General features: G+C 42.6%; 1 protein-coding gene across 1 annotated transcript in view; it reads left to right on the forward strand.

Moving 5' to 3' along the window:
* NEMF (nuclear export mediator factor) overlaps positions 1-12,293 on the forward strand; it is a 29,862-nt gene that overhangs the window by 13,850 nt on the left and 3,719 nt on the right. The window contains exons 18-29 of the mRNA XM_070943127.1: positions 908-970; positions 3,153-3,265; positions 4,969-5,026; positions 5,221-5,279; positions 6,547-6,667; positions 7,288-7,555; positions 8,875-8,917; positions 9,091-9,140; positions 9,662-9,809; positions 10,401-10,478; positions 10,565-10,747; positions 10,875-10,907. Coding sequence (XP_070799228.1) covers positions 908-970; positions 3,153-3,265; positions 4,969-5,026; positions 5,221-5,279; positions 6,547-6,667; positions 7,288-7,555; positions 8,875-8,917; positions 9,091-9,140; positions 9,662-9,809; positions 10,401-10,478; positions 10,565-10,747; positions 10,875-10,907 — 1,217 coding nt within the window. The remainder of the gene's footprint in view (positions 1-907; positions 971-3,152; positions 3,266-4,968; positions 5,027-5,220; positions 5,280-6,546; positions 6,668-7,287; positions 7,556-8,874; positions 8,918-9,090; positions 9,141-9,661; positions 9,810-10,400; positions 10,479-10,564; positions 10,748-10,874; positions 10,908-12,293) is intronic.

Genomic DNA, 12,293 nt, shown 5'->3' on the forward strand with positions numbered 1-12,293 from the left:
ATTTGCTGTTCAATGTTTATTATTTGTCGTAGTTTAGAGAACAAGGAAGAAACGAATGTCGTGCAAATGTAAAGCCAGTGAATAAAGTGGATCACATAAGATTACAGTCATATTAATAATGTGTGATTTTCTGCTAATTGTGGCACTCCAAATGGGGTTAGTGGAATAGCAATGCAGTGGAATAGTATTTTTAATAGGGTGGAGAACACATAGATTATGTAATACCTTTAGTGTTACAGTATATCTTCTTAGAACTAAGCCAGAGAATGCATAGCTTCATGTTCTGCCCCAGCTACGGACCCCAAAGAATGCAACACACACAAACTCTATACAAAGCTTATTTTACTCAAATAACGTAGTCTTTATCATTCAAAGGCTGTTAATGAACTGTCTTAACAGCCTACCAGAATTCTAAGATAAGGTAATCACAGTCTTACTAGAGTTGGCAGAAATCCCAGAAGCAATTTTGCAGACACGAAAGAGAGTGAACTAAAGTTGTTCTCTACAGCTTGCTGCAAGCGGTGTTTCTCCTTAAATAGGCTAAAGGAGTGGCCAATTAGCCCCAAACCTTACTCTCGAGGAGACCTCCTCCTGAGGAGCCACTCCTGCCTTTTGGCAGCTCTGCGTGCCTGTGCATCGAGAAGAGGCTCCTCTTCACTTAAAGGAGCTTCTGGAGGTTCTGAAGGCCCTGACTGAATCCCCGCCTCTGGCACCACATCTTCTCCAGCCTCCTCACTGTCCGACTCGAGCGCCAGCTGCACAGGCTGCTGGTGCAGCACCACACCAGCCTCCTCATTGTCGGAATCAGCTACAATCTGCACAGGCCGCTGACGGGCCACAACACCTTCAGTCAGTACATGTTTTTATTCTATCCTCATAACTGATCTTTCCTGTTTCTTCCATATAGGGGACCTTTACGTCCATGCTGATCTCCATGGAGCAACCAGTTGTGTCATTAAGAATCCATCAGGTAATGGTTTTAGGGAACAGTGTTTAGAGCAGTGGTCTCCAACCTTCCCGGCTTTGCAGATCTGTGGGGGTGGTAGAGGGGAGGATGGTTCCATGCGAGCGGTGGCTGAGCGTGCACAACTCCATTTGCGCAAGCGGTGGACACGTGTACCCGCTGCTCGCACAAAAAGAGCTACACACATGTGCTTGCCTGCTGCACGTGCAAATGGTACTACACACACACACACACACACACACACACACACACACACACATTCCGTGGCCTGGATCTGACTGGGTCGTGGTCTGGTAGTGGGCCACATCCTGGGGGTTGGGCACCCCTGGTTTAGGGAAAAGGGCCCATTAAAGATTAGGGACTCTTAACTGCTTTCAAAATCTTTTGGGTAACTGTTAATGCATACATTGGGGCAATAGGTTGTAGGCTAAAGCAGGGGTCTCCAACCTTGGCAACTTTAAGATTTGCTGGCTGGGGAACTCTGGGAGTTGAAGTCCACCAGGCTTAAAGTTGCCGAGGTTGGAGACCCTTGGGCTAAAGGATTGTTTTAAACTGGTCTATTTTTTTTTTTTTGTAAGTTTAGAAATGGAGAGGACAGATTGTTAATTAAGAGATAGAGATTCATTCAATGAATCTCTTGTTTAGCAAGATGTCATTCCTGATTGAGATTGTTCAACAAGTAATTTCTTTAAAAAGCATGCTTGTACTCCTGAGAGTCATCCTTGGTTGCATTAGAGTTGATACAAATTGAACTTAAATTCTGTTTCCTTCATCAATGATACATGTAATTGAAAAAACTTATCTTCTCTGAGAAGCCTGCTACATTCAGAGCTTTTGTATGTTCCTAACTTTTGGAGCATGGACTCAAATGATCAGGAAACATCAAGTTCCTAATGGGGCAGCTTCCCCCCCCTACATTCCAAATGACGGGAATTGTACACAAACACATTTGAAGAGTATCAGGATAGGGAAAGCTGAAAGGAGGTGACATTTTCTTTATCCTGTTATTTCCAGATGTTCTTTCTGACAAAATCAATGCCACTTTGTACAATGTGTGTGCGCTCTTAAAAAAACCCTCTTGACTGTCAGTTACTAGAGGACACTGGTAGGAGTTGGGTGTTGTATATTGCTTATTGAGTGCCCCTGAAGCATAAGGTTTTCATCCAAGGGTGTTCATCATCCTCTAAGATAGGATAGCATGCAAAGATTATGTTAAACCAGGGGCAATATTCCAGACCATTTGCTGTGGTCAAAAACAAGACCAAAACAAAAAGACAATGGCATGGCCTTTTCAGGATGCCACTTTTTCAGACTTATCATGGATTTTAGAATATCCATGATTTGTTGTTGTGAAGTCGTGTCCTACCTATTGTGACCCCATGGACAATGTTCCTCCAGGCCTTCCTGTCTTCTACCATCCTCTGGAATCCATTTAAACTAGAGGTCTTCAAATTTGGCAGCCTTAAGACTTGCTATGCTGGCTGGAGAATTCTGGGAGTTGAAGTCCAAAAGTCTTAAAGCTGCCAAGTTTGGGGACCCCTGATTTAAGCTCACGCCAACTGCTTCAGTGACTCCATCCAGCCACCTCATTCTCTATTGTCCTCTTCTTCTTTTGTCCTCAATTTTTCCCATCATTAGGCTCTTCTCCAGTGAGTCCTTTCTTCTTATAGGTAGCCAAAGTATTTGAGTTTCATCTTCAGGATCTGGCCTTCTAAAGAGCAGTCAGGGTTGATCTCCTCTAGGACTGACCGGTTTGATCGTCTTGCAGTCAAAGGGACTCACAGGAGTCTTCTCCAGCACCATAGTTCAAAGGCCTCAATTCTTTGGCGCTCAGCCTTTCTTATGGTCCAACTTTCACAGCCATACATTGTAACTGGGAAATATCCATGATAGAAGCACCTAAATGTTCCTTGTCTCAAATATGATCAAATAATGGGCTCTGTGTTCTAGGTTTATTTTCTGTTCTGCTTTCCAGAAGGCAGATTTCCTCAGTCAAATTACTGTGTTATTTATTTTTTACTGCAGTTTAAAAACAAGTGCAGTTTCTAGCACATGTTCCTCAACCCCCCCCCCCCCACACACACACACACTTCCTGACTATTGAGGGATTTAGCACAAAGAAAAGTTAAAAATCAAGTTGGTGATGAAATTCTGTAATAATGGCCAGTTTTTGGTTTTGCTGTTTCAGGAGATCGAATCCCTCCACGGACACTCACTGAGGCAGGCACAATGGCCCTGTGTTACAGCGCAGCCTGGGATGCTCGGGTCATCACTAGTGCCTGGTGGGTCTACCATAATCAGGTAATGAGGTCACTGGAAACTTCCCTATCTAAGGGTCTGGCTTAGTTTTAAGAAATGAAACATTTTACTGGGGATTTTACAGATGCCTTGTTTTGGAGCCTAACAAAAATATTTTTTAACACTGAATAATTGCAAGACTACTATGACTTCCCACAGTAATTGCTTTTACAGCTTGTGGCTTTTTGGGGTTCTAGTTCTTTATCATGCATTCCTGCTCTCCCGTGCTGGCATGCAGATCTAGTCAAGGCTACTTCTGGCTTTTCAGTACCGTCCTGGTTAAATTTATTTGTGCTTTTCCTGTTACACAAGGAATTTGCTTCATTTTCCTATTTCACAGACAAGAGGATTGTGCATCTAAATAAATGTGCAAATGATTAAGTAGCCTCTGCTCCATGAGTATTCTGGGATGGCTGCTCAGAGCCATAGAATAATATGGTGCTTGCCCTTTTTTTAATCTGAAACATTTCCCAAAGATGCTGATGTACAGTTCAGTCATCCTCCAACCAGCATACAATTAAGGGTTAAATTTAGGTAGGGAAGACTGTATTCAAATCTTCATTCAACAACGTAGCCCATTGGCTGAATTTGGGGCAATTTCACAGACGTATTCTCTCTTTCTTGGCCTATCTTACTTCATAGCGTAGCTATTTTTGGGATATTATTAAGGGAGACCTTCCCACCTGATATAGTGTCATCTACATCACGGATCTCCAACCTTGGCAAATTTAAGACTTGTGAACTTCAGCTCCCAGAATTCCTCAGCCGGCATGGCAGGCTGAAGAATTCTGGGAATTGAAGTCCACAAGTCCTAGAGTTCCCAAGGTTGGAGACCTCTGATCTACTTCCAAAGGAAAGACAGAATATAAATGAAATAATAAAGGAATAAATAGTCTAATACATTGAGAACAGTATCTTACTGAGACAAGTGGCAACAGACTTAATTGTGCTGCTCCTTTAATACTGGTCTCAGAAGTAAAAAGCTTTTCATATAAGTTTTTACAGATTTGTGGGTTTTTTTCCCCTGAAAGCTACAGAATTGTTGGAAATCGCCAGGGATGAAAGTTCCAGTTGCTTAATTAGTAGTTCTCCCTTCTCCAGTCCCAGCACGTTATATGGCTATGATGGCGAACCTATGGCATATCTGTGGGCACGCAAGTGTTGCCCTAGCTCAGCTCCAGCGCACATACGTGCGCCGGCCAGCTGATTTTTGGGCCTCCAGTCCCACCGGAAGTGGGGAAACATGCCGTTTCCAGCCTCCAGAGGGCCTCCAAGGGGTGGGGAAGGCCGTTTTTGCCCTTCTCAGGCTCCAAGAAAGCCTCTGGAGCCTGGGGAGGACAAAAAACGGGCCTAACCTTTTTGCTGGCGCATGCCAAAAGCAGGGGGAGCACGGGGGGTTGCGCGTGCATGCGCGGGGGAGCAGGGGGGCATTGAATTATGAGTGTGGGCACATGCGCCCGTGACCCCCCTGCGTACCCCCCCGCTCCCCCCATTTTTGGCACACAACGGCAAAAAGGTTAGCCATCACTGTTATATGGCATGCATCAGTGGATCTGTTATCTTGTTCTTCCAAAAACTCTGGCTTTCATTTCTGTTACATGTCCAACCCTCATACCCACTTCTTTTACGATAAGGTAACCTTTGTGGTCCCTCTTTGATGCGTATGATGTTATTCGTGTTTATTCATCTGGGTAACCTCCATGCAGGTGTCTAAAACTGCTCCCACTGGAGAATATCTGACAACCGGAAGCTTCATGATCAGAGGTAAGATCTCCATTCTCCAAGGAGACATTTCCCGAGTTCATTTCCCAACCCAGGATGGCTGTTGTGCTAATAGCCCAGTTCAGTGAGAAGGGGAAATTATGAACCAGACTCCATATTAATGTTCTAAGGAGGCTGAGTTTGCTTTTTCATGGAAACCTCAATGATCTAATTTCTTCTTTTTTTTTTTCCTCCAGGAAAAAAGAATTTTCTTCCCCCTTCTTATCTTATGATGGGCTTCAGTTTCTTATTTAAGGTACTGTGTGCCCTTAAGTTATTGCTTCTTCTTTAGGGATGTATAAAAATGAGGTGCAAAATGCCATCTCCCAAGTATTCAACTCTACTGTTTACTAGATTGGGAGTTTACAGTTGAGAGAAAGGATATTTTCTGGTCGAGGAAAGTGAAGTTGTGATTTCAGTGAAATCCTAGCAGCTCTCGCTTGCATGTACCGGAAGTCCGCATAGCTGTAGTGCTTTGTTTCTTTTTGTTTTTTCCAAGGGAAAATCTATTTTTATTAAGCTTTACATGCATGTACCTTTCTGTTTTTCAGTATATTCATAGAGGGTTTATAACATTCTGTAAAAGCAGCCTTAGGTGCTTGTAAATTCATCTGCATGTGTCTGTTCAGTTACGTTTGTTGTATTTCTATCTCTCTCTTGTGTGGGTGCATATGCACAACACACACACAAATGGAAAGACATAATCCAGATTGCAATGAGTTTTAAAATAGCCTTTCTTAATATTAGTGGGTTTATAACATTTTGTAAAAGCGTGCGCGCACAGAGAGAGAGAGACAGAGACATTCCAGATTGCAATGAGTTTTAAAATAGCCTTCATTAATATTAGTGGGATCTGTTTTGAAATCTGACCATGTGTGTGAATTGAAGGAAGATTTTTTTTTTAAAAGAACTGTTCGGGAGGAAAGGATCAGTCAGCAGAATCTGATTAAAACTCTTGGATGATAATGAGGCTTTCAAGTAGCCTCCCATCCATAGCTTCATTAACGGTTTTGTGTCCGTGATGATGATGATTTTTTTTTTTTGAGAAGGAAAAGTTAGTCCAATCTCCTCTCACAAAATCTATACTTTTCAGACACGAAATGGCCTTTGTTTTATGGTAAAACTGGAATTTAAGATCCTTTCAAAACAGAATAACACAGATTGGAAGGGACCTTGAAGGTCTTCTAGTCCAACCCCCTGCTGAAGCAGAAAACCCTATACCAGGGGTGTCAAACTGGCAGCCCGCGGGCCGGATGCGTCACGCACAGGCCACGCCCACCCCAGCTCCGCGAAGGGGGAAAACATCGTGAAACGTCATGTGACGTCGCGAGTTTGACACCTGTGCCCTATACCATTTCAGACAAATGGTTATCCGGTCTCTTCTTAAAAGATATGGTCTTAGTCTGTCAATTAGAGTTTCTGGTCCAGGTATTTCTTTCTTTTTTTCTGTGAGGTGACCAGTCAGATGCTGAGAACTAGGTCTGCATCCGAGGAAAACATGACTTTTTTTATCCGTACTCCAGGTGGATGAATCCTGTGTTTGGAGACACCGGGGTGAGCGGAAAATCAAAGTGCAAGATGAAGACATGGAGACTGTGACCAGTGCCACCAGTGAGCTGGCAGCAGAAGAAACAGAGCCCTTGGGTATGCTTTAACCTAGTGCTGCCAAAGAAAGTTACGTTTCTGGAGTCTGGGCTTCCATTTGCATATGGTGCCATTTATCCATGGGCTGTCAGACTCCTGAATGAGAAATAACATCATAACTACGTAGTATGATGGACTTGCAGGGCCGGCACAATGTGTAACATGTTCACACTGGTGCAATAGGACTGGGTGTTTTGTTAATATAATTTATTGGGTTAGGGATTTTTTGTCTTCACTGTGAGTTGTATTATGTTGGGGGGGTGCACTGAGGGAGCTCAACCAATTTCATTGTACGTATGTTGTGCACTGACAATGAAGATTTGATTTGATTTACTTCCGCTGGGACTCTTTTCATGACTGTGGACTGCTAGAATGAGATCAGTAAGCTCTATTGATTCCTCCAAAGTGAAAGTTTCCTCAGATTGGGGTCTCCCCAAGGTGAACTCCTCTTCCTTTGAGATGTTGATCCCCTCTTGATCCTCCCAGGCAAATCTTGTCCCCCTCTTCAGTCAATAAGTTATTCTTCCTTTTAAAATTCCAAGGATTGTTTGCTTGCCGGTCTTAAATCATGATGAGTGCAATTGAATGTGTGTTCGTTCCTTCTTTGGCTTTTTACCAAGATGCACCAGAGGGAGATGAAACTAGCAGTGAGGAGGACGCTCATAAAGAGGAGAGCCAAGAGAAACCAGAGAATGAAGAACATTTTGCTGAGATACATAATGAAGAGTGTGTTGGGAACGGGGCAGGAGATGCCTTGGTCATGGAAGAATCATCTGAGGAAGAGAATGAAGTTTTGGAGGAAGAGGAAGATGAGGAACCGACAAGTAATGCTTCAGATATACTTTTTCCAGACACATCCATTGATCTTTCACATCTTCAGTCCCAAAGGTAATAGAAAGCAGGACTATATGTGCAAAACCATCTTTGGAATATGTGCCAAATACAAGTGTAAAATTTGAGCATTAGTCTTTGTCTCTTCTCTCCTGAAATTTTTTGCCAATACTTCCCAGAGACCTTTGCTTAATAATTTTGCTTCTTGTTCAGGATGAATAGGAGTGTAATGAGCATAATATGTATATTAGAAAAAAATTAAAAAATAGTTTAACAATTTGGAACTAATGTTGGTAAAGGTTTGATTTTTTAAAAAAATGATTTGGGTTATGTTTGTGATTTGGGGCATTCTAGTTACTGTTAAGGGAAGCGTTAAGTGTTACTGTTAAGTGGCTAAGACGCTGAGCTTGTTGATCAGAAGGTCAGCAATTCAGCAGTTCGAATCCCTAGTGCCGCATAATGGAGTGAGCTCCTGTTACTTGTCCCAGCTTCTGCCAATCTAGCAGTCTGAAAGCATGTAAAAAATGCAAGTTGAAAAATAGGGACCACCTTTGGTGGGAAGGTAACAGGGCTCTGTGCGCCTTCAGCATTTAGTCATGCCGGCCACATGACCACGGAGATGTCTTCGGACAGCGCTGGCTCTTTGGTTTTGAAACGGAGATGAGCACCGCCCCCTAGAGCTGGGAACGACTAGCACGTATGTGCTGGGAAACCTTTACCTTTACTTTAGTTACTGTTAAATAGGTGTTTTCAACTATTACATACTGCCCAGAGTCACTTTTGTGAAATGTGGGGCATATTACATATGTAAAAAAATCTGAAAGAATGGTACAGTAATGGATGGGAAACAATGTTTGTCAAAAGTATTTAGGCCCTATGGTGACCAAATTTCATATTCTAAGAACATAAGGGCTTTAGTGTGCTAACGGACAGAATGGGCATCAGGATCTATATTTTGTTATGGAAGTATACAAAGAACTGTAAGGAAAGTTAATGTAAATGTAAGTTGAGAAAGTATGTTCTGCCTTCTTATATAAATGTTGGGAGTCAGCTGCTGTCTGACTCAGCTTTCACTTAGGAAACATGGGTCTCTTGCTTGCATTTGGCTCCAGCCATTTGGGCCTTCAGGCTAAGACCTGGCTTTTCTCCCAGGTTCTTGGGCCAGTAGGTTGACAGAGTTGATATGGATTGGTTAGTGGATGGATATGAGTTTTATCAGGACCTCAGCCTAATTTATTCTTTTAAATAGTTGTACTGTATAGTATTTTTATTTGCCACTCAGCTTTTTGGCTGTATAAATGTATTTAATAAATACATAAACTGGCTTCTCACACTGGACTGTTCTTGTAAGAAAACCCAACTTTGTTCTATTGTAGATCGCAGCTGAAATTTGCTTTGAAAGATAACATCTCAAGTTTGGTGAGCTCTTCGTTGATATCAATAGAAGACTATTGGCTGCAGCTCATCCTGACGAAACAACTACAGTCTAACTCTCTCTCTCTCTCTCTCTCTCTCTCCCTCTCTCCCTCTCTCTCTCTCTCCCTCCCTCCCTCCCTCCCTCTCTCTCTCTCTCTCTTTTTTTTTTTTTGTAGGGTGACAGCAAGTCTCAGGGGCGGAGACATCTCTCAGCCAAGGAGAGGAGGTGAGGAGGCCTAGATAGGACATTTAAATGAGTGTTTCTCAATCTTGGCAGTTTAAGATGTATGGACTTCAACTCCCAGAATTCCTTAGCCAGCAAAGGAGATGAAGACCATACATCTTAAAGTTGCCATGGTTGAGATATACTGATTTACATTTAGCTCTAAGTGGCAGTTTTGCATTTGCCTGGGTAGTTACAGCTATTGCAAAGATGCATTCTTGCTTTTTTGCCTTCCCAAAGAGGTTTATGTACTATGGAGTCCCACAAGCAAGAAAGTTGGTTGTGGACTCCATACTATATAAACAACAGTTTCATATATCTAGAGTCGGGAACAACTAGCACATATGTGCGAGAGGAACCTTTACCTTACCTTTACCTTATATTGCATGCTACAGTTTTTCTGGCTGTTGTTGCCAGCCTGAGATCTCTTTCTTTCCCTCTCTTCTAAGACTTGGGGTGTCCTTGATATTTTGAAATAAATCAGCTAGCTGGCAGAAATTGTATGGAATTCTGTTTTCTCTCAGAGAGATGAAGAAAAAGAAGCCGCCAAGTGACCAGGATGATTCTGATCTTCCAAAAGGGAAGGATGAAGATAATTCTCCTCAGCTCCAGCTTTCTCCCAATGATTGTAAAAGTGCTGGCACGCAGCAGCCCGTGAAGAGGAGACAAAAGGTAACTGAACTGTGTGCATATTGGGTACTCCTCAGGTAGCCTGATCAGTCAGGTGGGCAAAACTAGAGATTCTTGGACCACTGAGAGTTCAGCAAGAAACTGCCACATGTCTACAATCCAACATCACCCAAATATGATAGAAATACAATTCCAAGCAATCGGATCTCATCTGGAAGGCCTCATGATGGGGAAAGCCAATTCAGGCTGTTTGGAATTTGTGTGTGTTGGGATGAAAAGCTCTTTATTCCTCTTAATGCTGCAATTCTGCAGGGTCACCTGGCCTTTTATCTGAATGTTTCAGATTTCACTGCGCCCTGAACCCTTCTGAGTAACCTGTGGATGCAGGCAAATTGGGCCTGTTTCCAGGCTGCCTGAAAAACCACAGATCGAGTCCTTCTTCGATGCTTAAATCTGTCAAACTTCCTTGAGAATGTCTACATTTCACAGTGAGAGGATCGTAGTAGATATATCACAAATGCAAAAATCTATATTATCTGTGGATTATTGTGGTGGAAGAGTAACCAGTCAGGTTAAGAAAGGCAGTTTGCGATGAGACTTTTCAATTTCACTCCCTTCTGTTTTTGCCCACAGAACAAGCTGAAAAAAATCAAGGAGAAATACAAGGATCAGGATGACGAGGACCGGGAGCTGATCATGAAGCTGCTGGGAGTAAGGCAAAAATAGAGTTGACTCTTACCCCCACCCCCACTTCAATATAATGTGAAATTTGTCTTCTGATCCTTTTGGTCTGCCAGTCTGCAGGGTCAAACAAGGAAGAGAAACCCAAGAAAACCAAAAAAGGAAAAACAAATCAAGAATCTGCCAAGAAACAGTCCCAGAGACAGAGGAGGGACCAGAAGCCTGGCCAGGGGGCCAGGATAGAAGAATTAATCCCTGAGTTAGAGGGTGCTTCTTTGGAGGAACATTTGGATGACAAGGTAGAATGATTAATAAAGCAATCATGGGTACTTAAAATAAGAGTGAATGGAGTCTTGCAAGTTGTGTTTCTCCCTTTCTCTCGGTCTTGGCTCAAGTTTGATGTTTTGTTTTCTTTGACTCTTCCAGGAGGAGCAGGACCAAGATCAAAACATAAACGAGGTAAATTTGAGCTGGTTATTTCTTTTTATTTAGTGGGGAAAAAAGGAGTTTGGAAATTCTCAGATTTCTTTATTTGATGGGAGGGCATCATAGCCTGGGAGTGAAAATGGTTTCTCTGTAGTAGTGATTGTGAGAAGGATCTTGGAGTCTTAGTGGACAATCAGCTAAATATGAGCCAGCAATGTGCAGCGGCAGCTAAAAAAGCCAACGCAATCCTAAATTGCATTAACACAGGGATACAATCAAGATCAAGTGAAGTACTAATACCACTCTATAAAGCCCTAGTAAGACCACACCTAGAGTACTGCATCCAGTTTTGGTCACCACACTATAAAAAAGATGTTGAGATGCTAGAAAGGGTGCAGAGAAGAGCAACCAAGATGATTAGGGGACTATAAGCTAAAACATACAATGAATGGTTGCAGGAACTGGGCATGGCTAGTCTAGTGAAGAGAAGGACCAGGGGAGACATGATAGCAGTGTTCCAGTATTTGAGGGGCTGCCACAGAGAGGAGGGGGTCAAGCTGTTTCCCAAAGCACCTGAAGGCCAGACAAGGAATAATGGATGGAAACTGACCAAAGAGAGATTCAACCTAGAAATGAGGAGGAACTTTCTGACAGTGAGAACAATCAACCAATGGAACAACTTGCCTTTGGAAGTTGGAAGTTGTGGGAGCTTCATCACTTGAGACTTTCAAGAAAAGATTGGACTGCCATTTGTCAGAAATGGTGTAGGGTCTCCTGCTTGAGCAGAGGGTTGGATTAGATGACCTATAAGGTCCCTTCCAACTCTGTTAATCTGAATGTACCTGCTTTCTGTGATCACTTAAAAATGAGTCCTCTCAAGTAGAAAGGAGCAGGTGGTGGAATGTCTATTTTGTCATCATTACAAAGTCTTTAACACTATACCAGCAATGGAGAAAGTCAGTGTGACCTGCAGGATAAGGAAGCTTTGGCCTCAGCCTCAAGAAATCTTCCATCCCGCTCTGTCTCACTTCTGCAGTTCTAACTGCCCTTGCCCACGTGCCTTCAAGCACATCTTTGCAAAAGATGTCAAGCCAGGAGATGCTGATGTTGCCTTTTCTCTTCCTTGTCCTGATCCTCCTCCTTATTTCTTTAAAGGAAGACTCAAAGAATTAGGCAGCTAATTCCATATTTCTGGATCCTGTTCAATTGTAGAGATCCCATTGACTGATGTTTCACTGTTAGCTTTATAAAAATGTTGTGGAGTATCATCTGATGTTGATAAAAATGGAAATGTTGAATGTGTGAGGGAAGGCAAGTCTTAATTTGTTTCCAGCCGTCTTTGTCTGATGTTTGGATTTCTGGGCTTGTGAGATAAATTAGTACAAAAAAGACATGAATAGAATAGCACTTAGACTTATA

The sequence above is a fragment of the Pituophis catenifer genome, unplaced genomic scaffold (genome assembly GCF_029215685.1).
Source record: "Pituophis catenifer annectens isolate HBS135680 unplaced genomic scaffold, rPitCat1.0.hap2 SCAF_1, whole genome shotgun sequence".
NCBI lineage: Eukaryota > Metazoa > Chordata > Lepidosauria > Squamata > Colubridae > Pituophis > Pituophis catenifer.